Source organism: Vipera berus (assembly GCF_964194415.1).
Source record: "Vipera berus genome assembly, chromosome: 5".
In the NCBI taxonomy this organism is placed as follows: Eukaryota; Metazoa; Chordata; class Lepidosauria; order Squamata; family Viperidae; genus Vipera; species Vipera berus.
Genome location: NC_138207.1, coordinates 77465675 through 77488164, shown reverse-complemented (window position 1 = coordinate 77488164; position 22490 = coordinate 77465675). Strand labels below are relative to the sequence as shown.

The 22490-nt window shown below is 44.8% G+C and overlaps 1 protein-coding gene across 1 annotated transcript in view; it reads right to left on the bottom strand.

The window, feature by feature from the left end:
* Nucleotides 1-14126: 14126 nt before the first annotated feature.
* Nucleotides 14127-22490, bottom strand: part of ANKRD22 (ankyrin repeat domain 22) — a 50701-nt gene continuing 42337 nt past the window's right edge. The window contains exons 4-6 of the mRNA XM_081329612.1: nt 17946-18023; nt 16390-16488; nt 14127-14675 (exon numbers count right to left, since the gene is read on the bottom strand). Coding sequence (XP_081185738.1) covers nt 14598-14675; nt 16390-16488; nt 17946-18023 — 255 coding nt within the window. The 3' untranslated portion in view covers nt 14127-14597. The remainder of the gene's footprint in view (nt 14676-16389; nt 16489-17945; nt 18024-22490) is intronic.

Below are 22490 nucleotides of genomic sequence, written 5' to 3'. Positions count from 1 at the left end.
ACTGTTTCCCTAAATGGTATTTGCATTAACAAATCACTTCTTCAAACTGTTCCTGTTTCCTCTGAATTCTTTACCTTATTCCTCTGTAATTGAGAAACAAATTAAATTCTCATAGACCATCAAGAGATTTCCTTTTTTTTATTATTTGGATGCCCATCATAGTAGCAATACTAAGATATACCATGTTTCCCTGAGAATAAGACCTGGCCTTATAATTTTTTTGCCTCCAAAAGAAGCATTAGGTCTTATTTTCGGGGGGTGTCTTATTTTTTTCATCACAAAGGCCAGCTAGGCCAGGCGCCCCCACCCATGCCCCGAACCACTGCTGAAAACAGCAGAGTCTGTCTGTGCCTCTGCCACGCACTCCATGTCATCCATGCTCGCCTCAGATCAGCTGCAGCATGGTGTGGAGAGCATGGCTGACATGGGGTGAGCGTGTGGCAGACATGCACATGGACTCCACTGTTTTTGGCAGCACTTTGGTGCCTGGCCATCTGGGATGGCCCTGCTTCTCGCTTGGCCCCTTTTCCTCTTTCTTCTCCCCACTTCTCCTTCCCTTGTGCCAGCTGCTCTGCTTCCCATCTCTCCATTGCAGCGTAGCACCTGGGATCCACTTTGACAGTGGTGGGATTTTGGGGATGGGTCAAATTACACTGACAAATTGCCACACTGCCTCTCAGGAGGGCAGCACAGCAGTGGTGGGGAAGGCAGAAGGCAATCCCTCCCCTCCAATCCAGCCTGTCGGGTGGGGTGGGGTGTGGAAAATGAGTGGTGCTGAAAACAGCACTCAGAGCCACCAGGAACTGCAGAGATCTGTGCATGGCATTTGTAGACATCCTCCTGCCCAACACTGCAATGTGTTTATGCATGCATATATGCATCGGTGGCTGCTTAGGCACATCTGAAGTGCGGCATTTTGACTGCTGGATGGGACCTTTCTCCACAGAAACTTCTTCTCTGCTTCCCATCTAGAGCAAATTGCCTTTGCATAATCAAGCCCTGGAAGATCGTGGGAAGGGCGTGCTTAGAAGCAATGTACAGCCTCTCCCTGTAACCTGAATTGCAGGCAATGCTGTTTGTAAGGGAAAAGTGAGGCTTTCTCACAATGGCAATTTGATAATGAATGTAAATGAAAAGACAGTTTCCAAAGCCTTCCTCCTCCACTGAGTGAAACCTGAGTCGCCTCCCAGAGTGGGAGCTTTCTTTCCCGCTCTTTCACAGAGCAAGGTAGTGCAGGCTGCCTCTAGAGGCTGAGGGTGTGAGAGAGAAGCTGATGGTTGAGGCCGCAGCCAGAAACCCCCCCCCCACTCACCCGCTGGATTCCCCGATCCAGGGCAGGAATAGAAAAGAGGTAGACCCTGCTTGCCTCCGCCCCAGGCTCCCTTAACATTCAGGCCACCTCACGGCAGTGGCACCAGCAGCAGACGGAGGCAGAGGAAAGAGGGAGAGGCATACCATCTGGCCTACCAAAAAAAATATATGGTGGGATTGAGTGGGTGGGCTCTTACCTAGGGCTTATTTGGGGGGTAGGGCTTATATTAGGCCCACCCACCCCCCAAAAAAATATCAGGCTTGGGTTTATTTTGTACTAACAAAATGAGGTAGCAGTAGAAAAGAATCAAAGTTTGCTAAACATGTTGATATGCCTTCTGTTAGATGCAAACTTGCTGGATAAATTCTGGGGAGAAGCAGCATTTCACAAAGCCAGTCTGCAAAACAAAAGGAAAACTCCATATGGAAGGGGAGCAAGTCTACTCTGTCACAGCTAAAGGCATTTGGTGGCAAGTGTTATGCACATATCTCTAAAGAAAAGGAAAAGAAATTAAATGGCACATTTGGTGCAAAGGCTTACCAGGTTTTAGATTCAAAGTAAACAAGTAAACACAAGTAGTGTTGTTTATTTTAATGAAAAAATAATACTGAAAATGTAACCCAAGATGAGTTGCGGTATTCAGATGCTGGTCCAAACCAGCCTAGGTTTACTAGTAGCACCCATATCTAAGATTCAGAAGGGGCTGCTGCCATACAGTAAGAACAGGAACCAGAATTAAAATCTAAAAGATCCCTAACATCTAATAAAAGAATCCTATCAGACATTAATGCGCAATACCGCTATAAGAAGGACATGCCCAATCCCACAGAACTACCAAAAGTCCAGAAAACCATAGGCTACATCATAGTACTCATAGTTATACGCCATACCACAAAACTCATTTAACAAAATACTAAATACAAAATCATGAAAAGGATTATGATCGTTTTTGTGCATGCAGTTAAACATGCAAGCATCCAATTATTGTAGTACCATTCAGACCACTACAAGTGGAGCATTTAGATAGTAAGATAGGCACTTTTTTCATGTGATCTGAGAGAAGAAATTTATATGTGCTAGACACCAGGTTTGGAACAACCAGGGAAAGAAACATGTTGTATAAATTGCAAAACAGCAACAATATATATGGGTTAAAGCAAGCATCCAAAGCTCCAATATACTAAATCAAATGTTGTAAAATATGGACTTTGAACGGGGAAATGCTACTCCATGCTTACTGTAATTGTGGGTGGGAATGGCCTTGGGAGACGGGTGGAAAAGCTGCAGACTAAAGAATAGTCAAACAACAGCTAAGTCCACAAAGGGACTGGGATTGTGGTAAATGTCTCAGAAGGTACCTTCCCTGGTTTCTTGAACCATAAAGCCAGGGGGTGGGGATGGGGCGAAAGAGATGTAGTGTGCTTCTTGTCTAGACTACCTCAAAGCCTGATATAAAAAAGGTAAAGGTTCCCCCGCACATGCGTGCTAGTCGTTTCTGACTCTAAGAGCCAGTGCTCATCTCCGTTTCAAAGCTGAAGAGCCAGCACTTGTCCGAGGACGTCTCCGTGGTCATGTAGCCAGCATGACTAGACGCCAAAGGCGCACGGAACACTGTTACCTTCCCACCGTAGTGGTCTCTATTTTTCTACTTTCATTTTTACGTGCTTTCGAACTGCTAGGTTGGCAGAAGCTGGGAGGAGTAACAGATGCTCACTCTGTTACGCGGCACTCGGGATTCGACCTGCCAAACTGCCGACCATCTTGTCAACAAGCTCAGCGTCCTAACCCACTGAGTCACCGCATCCCATATATATATATATATATATATATATATATATATATATATATATATATATATATATATATATATATATATATATATATATATATATATATATATATATATATATATATATATATATATATATATATATATATATATATATATATATATATATATATATATATATATATGTTTTCTGAGGTTTTCACGGGTGTTTATATGTGTTGTGACTCAGGGCCAGCCTGTGGGTCCGACAGCCGGGTCCGATGTATCGGAGGACTCAGATGTGGGGGAGGAGGGAAACGAACCGGCTGATGATGATTTGGAGGCTTTGCAGAGTCCTCAGCCGGGGACCTCTTCTCAGCTGTGTGAGCCCGAGAGTGCGGAGGATGATGACCCACAGCTGGCCCTGTTCAAGGACGCCCGACGCAGGAGGCAGACGAGCAGGGACAAACAAAGAAAGACTATGGGACTCCTCGGGAGGAGGCACAGGGAGACCACGCCCTGAGCTCTCTATAAAAGAAGTGTTTGGGGAGGGGCTGGTTGCTGAAAGCAACTTTTCCGCTTGAGAAGACAAGCTCTTGTGTTTTTGTTAACTGCGTAATTAAATCTTGGCAGAAGCCTTTTAGCCTTGGACGCTTTCCAGACTCTTCTCTTAATTAGGGGTTGCGAGAAGAGGGCTGGTTCAGAACAGTTTGCTTTCAGCCACCCACCCCTTAATACTACGATGGAGCAGCTTCTTGCCGAGAATGCCCAGCTCAACCAGCAACTCACCTTGCTGGCCACTCAGGTGGCACAACTGCAGGCTCAGGTACATGCTGCCCCCCCACCCAGGAGGAAATGTCAGTTAGCTATGCCGGATAAATTTGCTGGTAAACCAGAACTGTTTCCTGCCTTCCTGGGACAATGCCAGCTTTATATCAGCGTGAGAGCAGCTGATTTCCCCACTGACCGAGATAAGGTGGGATTCGTGTTGAGCCTTCTGTCGGGAGATGCAGCTCGTTGGGGCACGCCTCTGTTGGCACAGCCTAGCCCTTTGTTGGATAACTTTGGGGGGTTTTGTGACCATATGCGCCTCATGTACGAGGACCCGATTAAGGCGCAGACCGCCACCCGACGTCTGAAAGCTTTGAGGCAGGGTCAGCGCCCCCTACAGGCCTATATCAGCGATTTCCGGCTGCTTAGCCAGGATTCCGCCTGGAATGAGGCTGCGCTCGTGGATGCCTTTCAGGATGGCTTGTCAGAGGAGATGTTGGATGAGCTGGCCCGCGTGGACATTCCCTCAGACCTGAATGGGCTGATCCATCTTTGTCTGCGGATCGATGCCCGGCTGCAGCAGCGTAAGAGTCGCCGTGCCACCCCACAGACCCCTGCCGCCCCTGTTGTGCGTGAGCCCCCAGTCCAGAGGGAGGAGCCAATGGAGCTGGGTGCCGCCAGGTCCCGTCTATCGGTGACGGAAATGGACAGACGACGATCGGAGGGGTTGTGTTTTTACTGTGGGGACCCTGGACATTTGGCTGCTTCTTGCCCGAAGAAGCGTCAGCGGGCGTCAGTGACCAAGCCTCCCCCGAGAAAGTCCCCTGCTTTGCTATCGGGAATACGGCCCGAGCCCGATCTAGACGGTGTGAAAGATCGGGCGACCCACAACGATCACGCCGAGCGACGCCGTTTCGACGGTGCCTGTGAACCTCCACGGCATTTGATTTTGGAGGCACGACTGATCCTTCCTGGCAAGCCAGAGGGGATTCCGGTCCATGCCTTAATTGACTCTGGGGCTACCACTAACTTTATGGATTCGGCCTTTGTGGCCAAATGGGCTGTTCCCCAGTGTCCGGTGGATCCGCCCATGCTTGTGGAGACCATCGATGGTCGAGTGCTCCTGTCCGGGCCTATCACGGCCGCCACGCAACCCGTGTGTATGGCCATCAGTACCCATGTGGAGGCCATTCAGTTTTACGTCACTTCGGATCTGCACTTCCCCGTGGTCTTGGGACTGGCGTGGCTCCGGGCGCATGATCCACAGATCTATTGGTCTCAGAACTTGGTCACCTTCCCAAGTTTGCAGTGCGTGGACCACACCCGCCATATCTGTGCCGGCCAGGTGGAGGGTTCCTCAGGGGTTTCCTTGCCTCCCGTACTGTCCGACTTTGCTGACGTGTTCAGCGAGTCAGAGGCGGACCAATTACCCCCGCACAGGCCCTACGACTGCTCCATTGACCTAGTCCCTGATGCGCCTCTCCCAGTGGGGCGTTTGTACTCCATGTCGGAGCCCGAGTTGGCCGCATTGCGGGACTTCCTGACAAAGAACTTGGCTCGTGGATTCATCCGGCCCTCGTCCTCGCCAGTGTCTGCGCCCGTGCTCTTCGTCAAAAAGAAGTCGGGCGAGTTACGGCTTTGCTGTGACTACCGGAAACTCAACGCTATCACGGTGCGTAACCGCTACCCGCTGCCCCTCATCCCCGAGCTCTTGGACCGACTCCGGGAGGCTAAGATCTTCACGAAACTGGACCTGCGTGGAGCTTACAACCTCGTCAGGGTTCGGCCGGGTGATGAGTGGAAGACAGCGTTTGGTACTCGCTATGGACATTTCGAGTACACGGTGATGCCGTTTGGCCTGACCAACGCCCCCGCTGTGTTTCAGCATTTTATGAATGACATCTTTCGGGATCTGTTGGACCAGTTTGTTGTGATTTACCTGGACGACATCCTGATTTACTCCCCGTCGCGTGAAGCGCATCATCAGCATCTCCGTCAGGTCCTGCAGCGCCTCCGGAAACATCGGCTGTTTGCCAAGTTAGAGAAGTGCCAGTTCTACCAGGTGACCATTGATTTCTTGGGCCACCGCATTTCTCCCGAGGGCATCGCCATGGATCCAAGTAAAGTTGAGTCGTTGCAGAGTTGGCAACCCCCGCGTCGCGTGAAGGATGTTCAGCGACTTCTTGGATTTGCCAACTACTATCGGACATTCATCCCTGGCTTTGCTGCCTTGACAGCCCCCCTCACCCGGCTCCTGCAGAAGAAGACTCGGTTCCAGTGGAACGCCCCCGAACAACAGGCGTTCCAAGCTTTGAAGGACGCCTTCATGAAGGAGCCCATCTTGAAGCATCCTGACCCGCAACGGCCGTTTGTCGTGGAGGCGGACGCCTCCGACATTGCCATTGGGGCCGTGTTACTCCAGGCAGCGACGCCCAACGGTACCCTTTTCCCTTGCGCGTATCACTCTCGGAAATTGAATCCCTCGGAGCGCAACTATACCATCTGGGAGAAGGAGCTGCTGGCCATCAAGGCGGCGTTCGAGGCTTGGAGGCATCATCTGGAGGGGGCGCGGCATCAAATCGAGGTCCGGACGGACCACAAGAATCTGGAAAGCCTGCAGACCGCTCGGAATTTGAACCAACGCCAGATCCGGTGGTCCCTCTTCTTTGCGAGGTTTGACTTCCGGGTGCGGTACATACCAAGCGGGCACAACCAGAGAGCGGATGCTCTGTCCAGGAAGCCCGAGTACACCCGAGTGGAAGACAAGCTTCCGCCCAGGACAGTGATCCCCGTCGAGTCTTTTGCTGCGGTACGGGAGCCGGTGGATATACGGGCTCGGATCCGGGAGGCGCAGCAGCAGGAGGCGTGGGTGGCTCAGCGGAAGGAAGAGGTGGGGCCAGATTCGCCTTGGTCGGTCACGGATGGACTCCTGTATTATCGTGACCGGCTCTATGTTCCAGGAGGGCCACTCAGGGGACTCGTCCTCAGCCAATGTCATGATAACCCGGCTGCGGGGCATTTTGGCCTGTTCAAGACTCTGAACCTGGTCTCCCGTACTTTCTGGTGGCCCCGAGTCCGACACGATGTCCAGTCTTATGTCACCTCCTGCGTCCCATGCAGGCAGGCCAAGTCAGCGACAGGGGCCCCGCCTGGTTTACTGCAGCCTTTGCCAACGCCCAAGAGACCCTGGGGGGCTGTGTCCATGGACTTTCTGACGGATCTACCCCCATCCTCCGGCTTCACGACAGTGTTTGTGGTGGTGGACATGTTGACCAAGATGGCGCACTTCATCCCCTGTCGCGGCTTACCGTCAGCTCGCGCCACTAGTCGCATGTTCATCCAACAGGTGTTCCGGCTGCACGGCCTTCCCGATAGGGTCGTCTCCGATAGGGGGGCCCAGTTTACAGCCCGCTTCTGGCAGGAGTTGATGCGGGCGTTGGACATTAAGGTTTGCCTCTCGTCCGCGCATCATCCTCAGACCGACGGGGGTACCGAGAAGGTCATCGGCATCTTAGAGCAGTATCTGCGCTGCTATGTTAACCTGCAGCAGGACAACTGGGTGGACTATTTGGCCATAGCCGAGTTTGCCTTTAATAACTCGCAACACACCTCCACGCAGATGACACCGTTCTTGGCCAACGTGGGTTATCACCCCAGGTTCTTCCCTCTTTCTCCCGTGGACTCACCGGAGCCGGCAGCGAACGAATTCATGGCGGAGTTACAGGCGATCCATCGGTTGGTGCGACGGCAGCTGGAGAAGGCCAAGGCCGACTACAAGAGGTTCGCCGATCGGTCGAGAAGGGATACGCCTCCACTATCAGTGGGGGATCGGGTCTGGCTGTCCACCAGGAACCTACCATCCACTCGGCCGGCGAGGAAGCTGGACCACCGTTACCTTGGACCGTTCCCAGTCGAGGCCGTCATCAACCCGGTCGCCTATCGTTTAACTCTGCCACGTTCCCTGCGCGTGCACCCCGTCTTCCATCGGTCCTTGTTGGTCCCCGAACAACCGGCCTGTCCACTTCGCCAAGCGGAACCTCCCCCATCAGGAACTCGTGATGGAGGCAGCACCCCCGAGTACGAGGTCGCCAGCATCAGGGATTCCCGCTGGCTGAAAGGTCGCTTCCAGTACCTGATCGAGTGGAAAGGGTACGGGCCGGAGGACTTCACATGGGAAGACGCGACCGCCGTTCATGCCCCTGCGTTGGTGACTGCTTTTCACGAACAGTTCCCATCCCGACCGCATCCGGATCGGCAGACCCGAGGGAAGGGCCCTGCGGTGCGGGATAGTGTTGTGACTCAGGGCCAGCCTGTGGGTCCGACAGCCGGGTCCGATGTATCGGAGGACTCAGATGTGGGGGAGGAGGGAAACGAACCGGCTGATGATGATTTGGAGGCTTTGCAGAGTCCTCAGCCGGGGACCTCTTCTCAGCTGTGTGAGCCCGAGAGTGCGGAGGATGATGACCCACAGCTGGCCCTGTTCAAGGACGCCCGACGCAGGAGGCAGACGAGCAGGGACAAACAAAGAAAGACTATGGGACTCCTCGGGAGGAGGCACAGGGAGACCACGCCCTGAGCTCTCTATAAAAGAAGTGTTTGGGGAGGGGCTGGTTGCTGAAAGCAACTTTTCCGCTTGAGAAGACAAGCTCTTGTGTTTTTGTTAACTGCGTAATTAAATCTTGGCAGAAGCCTTTTAGCCTTGGACGCTTTCCAGACTCTTCTCTTAATTAGGGGTTGCGAGAAGAGGGCTGGTTCAGAACAATATGTGGATCTTTGGTTATTCGGGTTTTTCCCCGCGTAGAACTAAAGGTGTAGGCGCAACGTTTCGACGGAATCCCATCCGTCATCATCAGGCTGGTGGCTTTAGCTTCCTTCTCCAGAAAAAGGAAGCTAAAGCCACCAGCCTGATGATGACGGATGGGATTTCGTCGAAACGTCGCCACAACTTTCTGAAGATGAAAGGAACGCGGGAAGAAACCCGAGACTCTAGATCTACATATATATATATATATATATATATATATATATATATATATATATATATATATATATATATATATATATATATATATATATATATATATATATATATATATATATATATATATATATATATATATATATATATATATATATATATATATATATATATATATATATATATATACACATATATACATATATACATATATACATATAAAAACACATAACAGATGGCCATTATCCAAACAATTATCAGAAGCATGTCCAGTGCTTTTTTTGTAAAAGAAAAAGGTGCTGGAACTCACACATGTCATACAACCCGCCTTGCCTATCCTACAATGTTCCATCCAAAAAAGGTGCCGGAACTCCATTCTGAGCATTCTATGAGGAAAAAAGCCCTGAGTATGTCACTTACCCAGCACTACAATCTTGAGCACCAAGCCAAGTTTTCAAGGTCTTGCAGAAGACTAGCATGGATGAGACCAATCTAACCACAGCTGATGGTACCCAGAGCATGCCCTCCTGCTGGATGGGACAGATAGGGACCACTGTGGAGAAACGGTCCCATAAGTAACTCAGTCCCAAGCCATGAAAAATTTTAAAGATGACAAACTTGAGTTGCATCTGGAAGCCAATGTAGCTTGTATAGCAGTGATGTCAGGTTATCAAAATGACCGGTAATACTTTTATTCAGTGCTGTAATTCCATACTATTCATTATAGATCCAAGATAAAAAAGTGTTTCAAGCATACGACTATGGCACTAAGGAAAAGAATATGGAAAAGTATAACCAGGTATGAGAATAAAACAGTTTTCCTGTAAAATAACATCCTTCCTCATTTGTAGCTTTTAGATCAGAATGCTTTCCCTGTTAGAAGTGGGGGGGGGTTTGTACCTTGTTTCAAATTTTGCAGGCTGGGGCTGAGCAAAATAAGAAAAGTGTCATCAAAGTGTTTGTAAATGTAGAGAAATATTTCTTGCCCTTCCTAATCTGAAGATAGTCAATGCCTAAATGTAAGACTGTCCATTTTTCCTTCCCAGCCAAGCCATTTAGCAATAGATATAGCAATAGCACTTAGATGTATATACCACCCCTAGTGCTTTAGAGACTCTGGGTGATTTACAGTGTAGAAGCCTTATTTGCATATGGCCCCCAATCATCTTGGTCTTTGTTTTACCAACCTCAGAAGGATGGAAGGCTGAGTCAACCTTGAGCCCCATCAGGATCAAACTCCAGGCAGCGGGCAGAGTTTACCTGCAGTATTGCATTATAGCCACTGTGCCACTAGGACTCCTTACATCAGCAATTGCATCAAATGATTAATTTAATCTGGCATGTTCTTTTGGACCAGTGGCAGAAAGTCATTGAGCTGGGCTCTAAGCTGATCAGCTGTGTATTTTAAAAGCAGTAATTTTCATTGTTTTATATGTTGTATCTCTTCCTGAGCAGTTTTTGACTAATTATTGAGGTGTGTCGCCTTTCTTCCCAGACAACTTCTCCTGTATACAAGATAGAAGATATAAAAACACCCATTGCACTCTGGTCTGGTGGAAATGACTTATTGGCAGATGTAAGAGATATTGAGGCATTAATAAAGCGGTTTAGTAAGGTCATTTATCACCAACATATTCCTGAATGGCAATATCTAGATTTCATTTGGGGACTTGATGCACCTGAGCTTATGTACATGCGTATCATTGAGATAATGAAAAGATATCCATGATTCCTCAGCAGTGATGTAAGAGAAATCATGTTGTATGATGACAATTTAAAAACACACCTTAAGGCTATGATGACAATTTAAAAACAAACCGTGAAGTCTTAATGCAGCGGAGCCGATGAATTAGTTGAAATATTTGCAATCTGACTTAACACTGTTTCTGTAAATGGTATTTACATTAACAAATCACTTCTTCAAACTGTTCCCGTTTCCCCTGAATTCTCTACCTTATTCCTCTGTAATTGAGAAACAAATTTGGATGCCCATCATAGCAGCAATCAAAGAATCAAAGTTTGCTAAACATGTTGACATGCCTTCTGCTAGATGCAAACTTGCTGGATAAATTCTGGGGAGAAGCAGCACTTCACAAAGCCAGTCTGCGAAATGAAAGGAAAACTCCATATGGAAGGGGAGCAAGTCTACTCTGTCACAGCTAAAGGTATTTGGTGGCAAGTGTTATGCACATATCTCTAAAGAAAAGGATAAGAAATTAAATGGCACATGTAAGGTCACGTGGTTGCACACAGAGACGGACACTCAGCTGGGTATTAACTTCTTTATTGAGGTCAGGAACAAGTCTGGGGAAAAGGAGTTACCTGGCGTATCTATATACCTGCCCAGGTGAATACCATCCAATGGATTCAAACCTGGGCTTCCCGCCAGTGCAGGTGACCAATAGATTTAAACCCTGGCTTCCCGCCAGAGCTGATCATGCCCCGGGCTGTCAGGCTTTGTTCGAACCAGGCTTTCCCGCCAAAAGCGGTTATAGCCTGGAGCTGTCCAGCCCCCTGCTGTGCTGACATCCTGTGTATGCTTTTATCACATACACTACAGCACATTTGGGGCAAAGGCTTACCAGGTTTTAGATTCAAAGGAAACAAGTAAACACAAGTAGTGTTGTTTATTTTAATGAAAAAAATAATACTGAAAAGGTAACCCAAGATAAGTTGTGGGATTTGGATGCTGATCCAAACCAGCCTAGGTTTACTAGTAGCACCCAGATCTATGATTGAGAAGGGGCTGCTGCCATACTGTAAGAACAGAAACCAGAATTAAAATCTAAAAGATCCCTAAGATCTAATAAAGGAATCCCACCAGACATTAATGTGCAATACCGCTATAAGAAGGATGTGCCCAATCCCACAGAACTACCCAAAAGCCAGAAAGCCATAGGCCACATCATGGTACTCATAGTTATATGCCACGCCACAAAACTCAGTTAACAAAATGCTAAATACATGAAAAGGATTATGATAGTTTTTGCATGCAAACACCCAATTAGTCCATTCAGAACACTACAAGTGGACCATTTAGATATTCCCTGTGATCTGAAAAGAGAAATTTATATGTGCTAGACACCAGGTTTGGAAGAACCAGGGAAAGAAAACTGGTGTATAAATTGCAAAACAGCAACAATATGTCTGAGTTAAAGCAAGCGTCCAAAGCTCCAATATACTAAATCAAATGTTATAAAACATGGGCTTTGAATAGGGAAATCGTGTTCCTTGCTTATCGTAATTGTATGTGGGGATGGCCTTGGGAGACAGTTGGAAAAGCCACAGACTAAAGAATGAACTACCTCAAAAGCTGATACTTATATATAAGATTTTACAATGGAAGCTACATTTGTTTTGTTTGCAGAGGAAGAAAGAGACAAGAGGACAGTTTAAATAAAGAAACAGATGAAGGCCAACATACCTGTCCCAGGATAATGTTGCAGGATCCAATTTTTGGATCTGTTTTTGTCTTCCGAGCTTCTCTAGCAGTTTCTAGAGAGAATTTCCCTGAGGATGAGATCCAGTACAAGTCCAAAAGCTCAGAAGACAAAACCTCTTGGTCCTAATGACTGACCCAGATTGGATCCTGCAGTAGTAAAACATCTTGAAGATAGTCACTATCTTGGAAATGAAGTAATAAACAGCAAATGTGGTAGGTTCTTTTCCACTCAATACCTAAAGATAATAGAGGGGAAGAGTTTCTCAATGAGGCAAAGGAGTAAAGTTGCAAAGGAAAGCAAATGAACAGTACCCAGCAGGTGTGGGAAAGCTACTATGCATCACAACTGTGAGTGGGCCTGACACAATGAATGCAATTGAACTCCTAAGTGGAAAGATCAGTGGACCAACACAAGACAGCTGGACAGCAGTAAAAAGATTGACACATGCTTAATGGGAATTACATAATTTAATGTACTAATAACTAATATAACTATAACTAATAATCTCAAACTACAGGATTATATTCTGCTATGCGAGCACAGCTATCATCTTGTGCAGCAAGAAACAAAGCATTGTATTCCTGTCCTCTTCTAAGGTAGAATACTGCACTGTCAAACAAGCATGCCAGGAATTTGTCTTTGTGAGATGAACTGATGCAGGCCTCATTAGTTTAGCTATGATGCCACATTTTTTGGTTTTAATATTTTAATATCTGTATTGTACCTAGATGTGTTTTTATCTATCGCTTGTGAGCCACCCAGATAAATGGCTATATAATTTGTTTTAAATAAACACATTGCATGTTTGCATGAACAACTAGCCTTCAAACTAAAAGAACTCATCCAATCAGATGTTCTGAAACCAACATGCAATGAATCAATATTGCAAGCCAAAGCAGCCCAAACCCGATATGGCTTGGTTAGTCCAGTTCAAACATATAATACAAGTCTTGGACTGTTCAGTTAATTCAAGATGCAGCAGCTAGACTGGTGTCTTGATTTGTTAAGAGAGACCGTGGAGTTTCCAGGTATCTGTCAACAACTTTGGAACAAGTCTTCTAATTTTGTTGCCCTAAATTCCTGACAGTTAGAACAATTAATCAGTGGAACAACCTGCCTTCAGAAGCTGTGAACACTGGAAGTTTTTAAGAAGAGACTGGACAGCCATTTGTGTGAAATCGTATAGGGTTTCCTGCTGAGCAGGGGGTTGGTCTAGATGACCTCCAAGGTCCAACTTTATTATTATTATTATTATTATTATTATTATTATTATTATTATTATTATTATTATTATTATTATTATTATTATTATTATTATTATTATTATTATTTGTAAGTTTTATTATGGTTTTAACTGCTTTGTTTAACACTTAAGGGCTTTCAATTTTTAATGCAAGCCACCCTGTGCAGAAATGAAGATGGAGATGGAAATGAAGACAGAGATCGTGATATATCTGCAAAAAAGAAATGAATACTTCTAACATAAATACTTCTCTGTCTTAATATAATGAGTCAATTTCTTTATTATGGTCCACAACTAGAAAATCTTAGAAAAGCAGTCTGGAAAAATCAAAAACTAACAATGAGGAAATGAAATAGGAGATAAACTGGCAATAAAGGAGTAGAAATAAGACAAGACAATAAAATCTCAACTATATTCCTTTCTATGCCTTAGAGTATTCTGTAACATTTAAAGAGATTGTGTCATTCTATTCAAATTATAAATAACAAAGATAAAAGAAATTAGTAGAGTGTGGATGTGCTATCTCCCTTCCCAGGAGATAAAGCACATTGTGTCTTGTTCTATCATTATGCTATGGATTCAAAACAAAATAGACATACACCTTTTGACAGATTAAAAGTAAATTTACAACAGATCTTTATTGCTAAATCTGTTTTGGATTACAACACCTATAAATAGCACAATTTAATACCAATGAAATAAATACCATACTAATGGTTTTCAAATTGACAACCACTGTGTGGACTTCAACTAGCTGGGGAATTCTGGGAATTGAAGTCCACACTTCTTGTTTGGACAAGTTTGAAAAACACTGACTTATACCCTTACAAACTTTGTACTTTATTAAGAAAACAATCATGAAAATAAAAATAATATTTTGATGCTCACAAAATTGACCACATCATTTTGATTTTATCACCCATGAAACCTCAGCAACAGGATTTAGTGCAGTCTATTCTTTTGCATAAGCTTATTGGCTGATTTAAGCTTGATGTTATTTGAAATTGTAAATGGAATTGCATTTATCACAATGAATTGGCCCCATCGGTTGGGGCTTTTCTAACAATTTCTGCTGTAATGAGCTAGGAATCCTTCTTTAATGTGTGTTCTATGTTGAGGAACTTTAATCTTCTTACTATGTCCAATGGAGTCTCTCCATCCTGAAATGAAGAGATAAAATGAACAAAAGTGAAAATAACGAATGAAGAAAGCATGAACATTTGAAAAAATACTATGTCCAGAAGCTTTTCTTTCTTTCTTTCTTTCTTTCTTTCTTTCTTTCTTTCTTTCTTTCTTTCTTTCTTTCTTTCTTTCCCTCTTTCTTTCTTTCTTTCTTTCTTTCTTCTCCCTTCTAACCACAAAGTAGGTTACAATCATGAAGGGTAAATATAAATATACTGTAATAAAACATAAATAATTTAAAACAAGCTAAATTATTATCCCACCTAATGAGAGGGAAGGACTCACTGGAGAAAAGCCTAATGCTGGGAAAGATTGAGGGCAATAGAAGAAGGGGACGACAGAAAATGAGGTGGCTGGATGGAGTCACTGAAGCAGTAGGCATGAGCTTAAATGGACTCCAGAAGATGGTAGAGGACAGGAAGGCCTGGAGGAACGTTGTCCATGGGGTCGCGATGGGTCGGGCACGACTTCGCAACTAACAACAACAACAAAACTATAATCCAATTAAAGATGGGGAGGACAGGGACGGGGGGGGGGGCGGGAAGTGGCATCTGTTGTTAATCAAACAACCACCTCCATTGTGCTATCTAGTGTAAAGGTCATTGAAGGCTTTATTTGAGAAACATTGGAAATAGTCAAGATAGTCTGAAACCAGTGGCAAATAATAATTCATATACTGTAGGATTATTACTTGAAGCTAATCTCTTAGGTCAAAATAAAGGAAATTTGATTAAAAGGTGATTGATGGTCTCTACAAAAATGACTGCATCTTCTCGGTAAGAAATAAAATTCCTTTCATAATGATTGACTTTCACACAGAGGAAACATCTGAATATTTTATGATTTTATTTTATTTTTTCCTGTGCATATGTGTGCATTTCTAAAATACCACTTACTTCTGCTAAGCTACTGCTAAACAATGTTATTCTCCTTATGGGAAACTTAAAATGATCTATGACCAGCATTGGTAGCTAGGATTGCTAACTTTAACCTTCATGTCCTAGTCAAAAAGCTTCAGGGAAAATACTAGATTGTCTATACTTTATTTATAGTAAGTAGATAAATCTATTTTTTTAAATAATTATGCATGTTGTATAGCTAATTCTAATTCCTTTTTACCATTTCTTTCCCCCTTTTTGCTTGTTTTTCTTGCTACTCTCCATGTTGACTTTTTTCATGTGTCTTTAAACATCAGCCATTTCTGGAGAACATAACCTGGATCAAAATCTCCAAATGTAGTTACTTACAATACATCATTACAAATCCTGCATCGTCTGAGAGATGCTTCTGTCATCATGGGGCCCACATGAAATTACAGAACACAGAAACCTTTCCCATCAAAGTGGTACCCAGTGCTTTTTTTGTAAAAGAAAAAGGTGCCAGAACTCACACATGTCATACAACCCGTCTTGCCTACCCTACAAGGTTCCATCCCAAAAAGGTGCTGGAACTCCGTTCTATTCACATTTGTATGCTTTTGAACTGTTAAGTTGGCCTAAGCTAGGGTGAATAAATCTTGATCCCTGGCTGTCAGCTTTCCAGTTGACAAGCCCAAGCATCTGCCTCTGGTACAAAAGAAACCCACACTTTTTTTCTAAAATAAAAAATAGATTCCTCTTTCTTAGTAGAGGAATAGTCCAAATCACAGGATGAGATAGAGATCAAAATTAAAACAAGATTAGTTTTCCATACCTTGTCCTTTATGGAAAGGTCAGCACCCGCTTCAACTAATAATGGAATGATGGACTGGTTTTTCATTTCACAAGCATAGTGGAGGGCAGTCCGTCCTGACTAGAGAAAAATCATAGTACATATTCTTCAGGAATAAATTGCACTCTTACCCTAATATACTTCTCAGTAAGTATAAAATGTTAAAAAGGACTGTACAAGTTCTTACATGTAAGCTCTTGAATTATCATATACATAAACCCTTGTCTATTGTTTCATCCACCTATAGATTGGCTATTGATGTATAGCTGGCATTTCTATGCTATTTTACCACAAAATGGCTCCATAAATAAAATGTTAAATTAAAACATAAATTAAGAACATCAAAACAAAAGAGTCAAAATATACATTACAGAATTTAAACAGTCTACATTGGGTTGTCACAGTGAAAATAAAATTTAGCTCCTTTTTCAAATTACGCATTAAATTATAAACAAGGATGAATTCACATGATATCCAAACTGTTTTTGAATAAGTTAGTTCATTTTGTATTATTTTCTGCAAGATATTCCTTAACTGCCTTGAAATTTGTACAAACATCTTATTCCATCACAGTCCTGAAGCAGACTACAATATTGTACCAGAACAGCAGACTAAAATGTCCAGTCCTATATTATTTCTAACATACTGTACAGACTGAAATAAAAATAAGGTTTGACCTGATCTGAACAATTCCTCTTTGCATTATTGTAAGGTTTTAATTAGAGAGTTGGAGCAGGTAAAGCCACAAGGTTTTACCAGAGGTAAATCATACTTGTTCAGGAGACACAATTGTTTGCTAAAGGGCTGAAATTCTTCATGGCCTCTTCTGTATGTTTTGTTTGGGGTTTTAATGATAAACAAGCTATTACAATTTTTTTCAAGAATAGTGCCTGAAAGCTAACTATATGGCTAGGTAGTAGATTTCTGCAATATTTGGAACACATCCTCATTCTGTCTAATTGAGAAAACATGTTAAATTATCCCACCGCCTATGAAACTGTTAAAATATAAATCTAATAGCACTTTCCACACAACGACCAGCCTCATACCCCAAACCTTCTGCAGTAATTTTGTAGTGCTGCACAAGTATCCTGACTGATATACTTCTATGACACTGAATCACTCAGTTGATAAGTGGAATGGCACAACTGGCAGCCAGCCAACTGGATCCAATTGGATCCCATCTTCCCTTGTTGCTTTGCTTTTGTGAGGAAAAGCAACCAAAAATAGCAGCTGAACAATGGGCCTAGGAAATGGCGAAGTTGGAGAGAATCTGAAAGGGTGGCAAGGTGCAATATTTCGGCCTAATTGACCCTGATTAATCTCATCTAAGTTGGCTGGCTTGGGTCCCAGACAGAAGGAATCAATTATTGCTCCCATTTTTTTCTCCTTATAGCGGAAAGAGTGAATTACTCAATACCATGGGGGGGGGACGGTCATGTTGTTCCTCAGCCTTAGGAAAATGATTTTTGTGCATCACATCCAGCTAACACCCAAACTGTAACCTAGATATAGAGGATATGAATAAATGCACTTACATCATCTTGAGCATTAACATATGCACCAGCTCTAAGTAGCATCTTGATGAGGTGTTCATTCTGCTTACTTTTAGAAATCTGTTTAGCAGATTTTATGGGTGAAAAAGGGGAAAATGGAACATTATTGGAAAATGGATAACATTGTCATATTAAGCGGTCAGCTAATAAAGACTTTCTCTTATACATCCATCCAAATCCTCCTGAGAACATGTATGTGCTCTCAAATTTCCCAATACCAAACATTCTCAAAAACTAATTAGGAAACTTGATTAGCTGCCTCTCAGCCTCTGGATTAAGGATTATGCTAAGTGTGTTTTGATCTTTCATAATGTTTTCAGGATCGCAGGGTGAGTGATAGAATAGCTCACTCTGACTATGAATTGGGAAACTGCAATTGAGTGCATGTTGAGTAACCATAGTGTGCATAATCATTGTAGAAAACTTATCTGCCACTTACTCAAAATATGCACTTTAATACTTAGACAAATGTTGGCTAACTCCATTTTTAGGAACTCAAAAATTATTAGAGGAAGAAAAGGATCATAGGAATGATACAGATGAATTGCTAAATGACTGTTTCTAGCTTTTATCTTCTAGATATTGTAATTTCCCACATAGCTAGAAAGTCACTGTCACAGCACATCTAGAACACACCAAGTTGAAAGATAATGGTAATTAATCATCTCTGCGCGGGGGCAGGGGGTGGGGTTGTTTTGGGCACTCAGTGTCTAAAAGGTTCGCCATCACTGACATTGAACATAGAATCATAGGATTGGAAGAGTCCTCGGCGGTCTTCTAGTCCAGCCTCCTACACGTGGCAGGAAATATACCTTTCTGGACAAATGGCTGTCGTGTCTCCTGTGATGGTGAACAGCTTCCAGAGGCAAGCTGTTTCACTGATTAATTGTTCTCACTCTTAGAAAACTTCTTAGTACTAGGTTGGTCTGCCCTTGATTATTTTTCATTCATTGCTTCTTGTTTTGGTGCTTTGGTGAATAAGTTGACTCCTTCTTGTTTGTGGCAGCCACTCAAGTATTGGAAGATTGCTATCATATCACTCATAGTCCTTCTCTTCATTAGACTAGAGTCCAGGGGTAGGCAACCTTGGCTCTTTTATGACTCATGGACTTCAACTCCCAGAGCATGGCTGGCTCAGGAATTCTGGGAGTTGAAGTCCACAAGTTATAAAAGAGCCAAGGTTGCCTACCCCTGGACTAGACATATCTAGTTCCCTCAATCATTCATTGTATGGTTTATCCTTCAGACCCTTATCATCTTTGTTGGTCTTCTCTGCTAGCCCAGGAGCCTCTTCTGGTTTTAGAGAGAGCTGGCTAATGCTGAGAAGATGCTCCGAGGAAGTTCTAAATTTTCTGGCACTTAAAAAGGCCTGTGGAAATATGCAGCTCCTACAAAAGCCTTTTTCAGGTTTTGCCAGAGGCAGAAGTAAGAGATAAGAGACCTTAGGGAGGGTTACATGGCAGATTTTACCAAGCAGAGAAGATTGTAACCAGTAGGGCAAGATCACTAGAATCCAATATCTTACAATAAGAAAAATTAGAAAGTCATAATCAAGAATCCCTGCAACTATTGGGTTTCAAAAGGAAGCTATATAAAGAAAGAAAAAAACAACCTCCCAGAAAAACCTCTTTCTCATTCTTGTCCTATTTATCAGATTATTTAGCCCTGTCTTTTGAGAGGACTGGCTTGTTCCCATCTGTTCTTTGTTTTTTCAAAGGTCAAGTATGCTGTCATATAATTTTTCATTACAGGTAGTCCTCAACTTTCATCAGTTTGTTTAGTGATCATTTCAAGTTACAACAGTGCTGAAAAAAGTAACTTATGCCCATTTTTCACACTTATGACCTTTGCAGCATCTCCATGATCATGTGAATGAAATTTGGATGCTTGGCAACTGACTCATATTTATGACGGTTGTAGTGTCCCAGGGTCATGTGATACCCTTTTGTGAACTTCTGACAAGCAAAGTCAACGGGGAAGCCAGATTAATTTAATAACTGGGTTAATAACTTAAGAACTGCGGTGATTCACTGAACAATAATGTCAAGAAAGGTTGTAAAATGGGGCAAAATTCACTTCACAACTGTCTTGTTTAGCAACAGAAATTTGGGCTCAGTTGTCGTGGTAAGTTGAGGACTACCGGTATTGGGTAAGGACTATTTTTCACATGGAAATGATATTAAGTGCTTCATTGAAACAAATCACAACTACCTCTTTGCATCAGGAAAGAGAATTATGGTTTCTCTAGAGCCTAATACTCCTTGCTGTGTTAAATCTAAACCTAAAACATTTAATTTTAATTTAATTTAATAATATTTCTATACCGCCCTTCTCCCTGAGGACTCAGGGCGGTTCACAGGGCAAAAGTGAAATACAAAATACAAACATTAAAAAGAGATTAAATGATTGCCCAAGTTAAAACAATTAATATACAATTATAAAACCCCAAAGATAAAATTAAGAATACAAAAAATAAAAAAAAACCCCACCAATCCCCATCAGGCTAGGCCGGCTTGTACAAACAAAAACGTCTTGAGATCGCGACGAAAGGAGCGAAGATCGGGCGCCATCCGAAGCTCTACCGGTAACTGATTCCACAGCTCCGGAGCACCCACAGAGAAGGATCTCCCCCTGGGGGCCACCAATCGACATTCTCTGATCGGTGGCACCCTGAGGAGGCCCTCTCTGTGGGAACGCACAGGGCGCAGGGAGCTTGATGCCGGCAGCAGATGTTCCCTAAGGTACTCCGGCCCCATGCCATGGAGGGCTTTGAACACCATTACCAGTACCTTGAATCTCACCCGGAAGGCAACTGGCAACCAATGCAGCTCACGGAGCAAAGGTGTAACGTGGGAGTATCGGGAGACTCCCAACACAACTCTCGCGGCTGCATTCTGTACCAGTTGGAGCTTCCGGGTGGTCCTCAAGGGCAGCCCCATGTAGAGAGCGTTGCAGTAGTCCAGACGAGAGGCCACGAGCGCATGAGTGACCGTGCATAAATCATCCCGGCTAAGATAGGGCCGCAACTGGCGCACCAGGCGAACCTGGGCGAAAGCCCCCCTAGTCACAGCTCCTATATGGTCTTCCAAGGTGAGCCGTGAATCTAGGAGGACTCCCAAGTTGCAAGCCCTATCTACGGGGGTAATAGTTCACCCCCCATAGCAAGAGGTGGAATGTCCGAATAAACCCGGGATGAAGAAATGCAAAGCCACTCAGTCTTGTCGGGGTTGAGTTGCAGTCTGTTCCTCCCCATCCAGACCCGAACCGCCTCCAGGCAACGGGACATCACGTTGAGGGCATCACTGGGGTGGTTTGGGGTCGAAAGGAAAAGTTGGGTATCATCAGCGTACTGATGATACCCAACTCCAAAACCACGAATGATCTCACCCAGCGGTTTCATGTAGATGTTGAACAGGAGAGGCGAGAGGACCGACCCCTGAGGAACTCCACAAACGAGAGACCTTGCGGTCGACCTCTGCCCTCCTGCCAACACCGACTGCGAACGTCCCTGGAGATAGGAGGAGAACCACTGTAAGACTGTGCCTCCCACTCCCAGTCCCCTGAGACGCCGCAGCAAGATACCATGGTCGATGGTATCGAAAGCCGCCGAGAGGTCTAATAGGACTAGAACAGAGGAATATCCCCTGTCCCGAGCCCTCCAGAGATCATTCACCAGCACGACCAATGCCGTCTCCGTGCTGTGCCCGGGCCTGAAACCCGATTGGTACGGGTCTAGATAATCCGCTTCATCCAGGACCAGAGGGAGCTGATGCGCCACCACACTCTCAACAACCTTCGCAAGAAAGCGAAGGTTGGAGACAGGACGAAAGTTGTTCAATACAGCTGGGTCCAAGGCAGGCTTCTTGAGGAGAGGCCTCACCACCGCCTCTTTCAAGACGGCGGGGAAGCTACCCTCACTCAGAGAGGCCGATATAACTGCCTGGAACCAGCTGCGTGTCCTCTCCCGGGCTGCATAGACCAGCCAGGAAGGGCACGGGTCCAATAAACATGTGGTGGTGCTCAGCCTCCCCATGATCCTGTCCACTTCCTCCGGAGTCACAGAATCAAACTCATCCCAGGTGGTATCGACAAGACCGCCCGTGTCCTGATCGCCAGACTCTGCCCAGTCAGAGTCCAGACCGGTCCGAATCCGAGCGATTTTGTCCGACAGATGCTGGTTAAACTCCTCGGCACGACCCTGCAAGGGATCCTCCCTCACCTCCTGATTTAGGAGGGAGCGAGTCACCCTGAACAGGGCGGCCGGGCGATTATCTGCGGACGCGATAAGGGTGGCGAAGTGGTTAGACCTCGCCTCCCTTATCGCAGCGAGATAAGACCTAATATGGGCTCTTAGTCGCAATCGGTCGGATTCGGATCGGCTGGATCTCCAACCGCTCTCTAGGCCCCGTCTCCGACGCTTCATCTCCCGGAGCTCCGCAGAAAACCATGGAGCTCGACGGGATCTGCACCGGGTCAGGGGCCGCAGGGGTACAACTCGGTCAAGAGCCTCAGTGGCCGTCCTTTCCC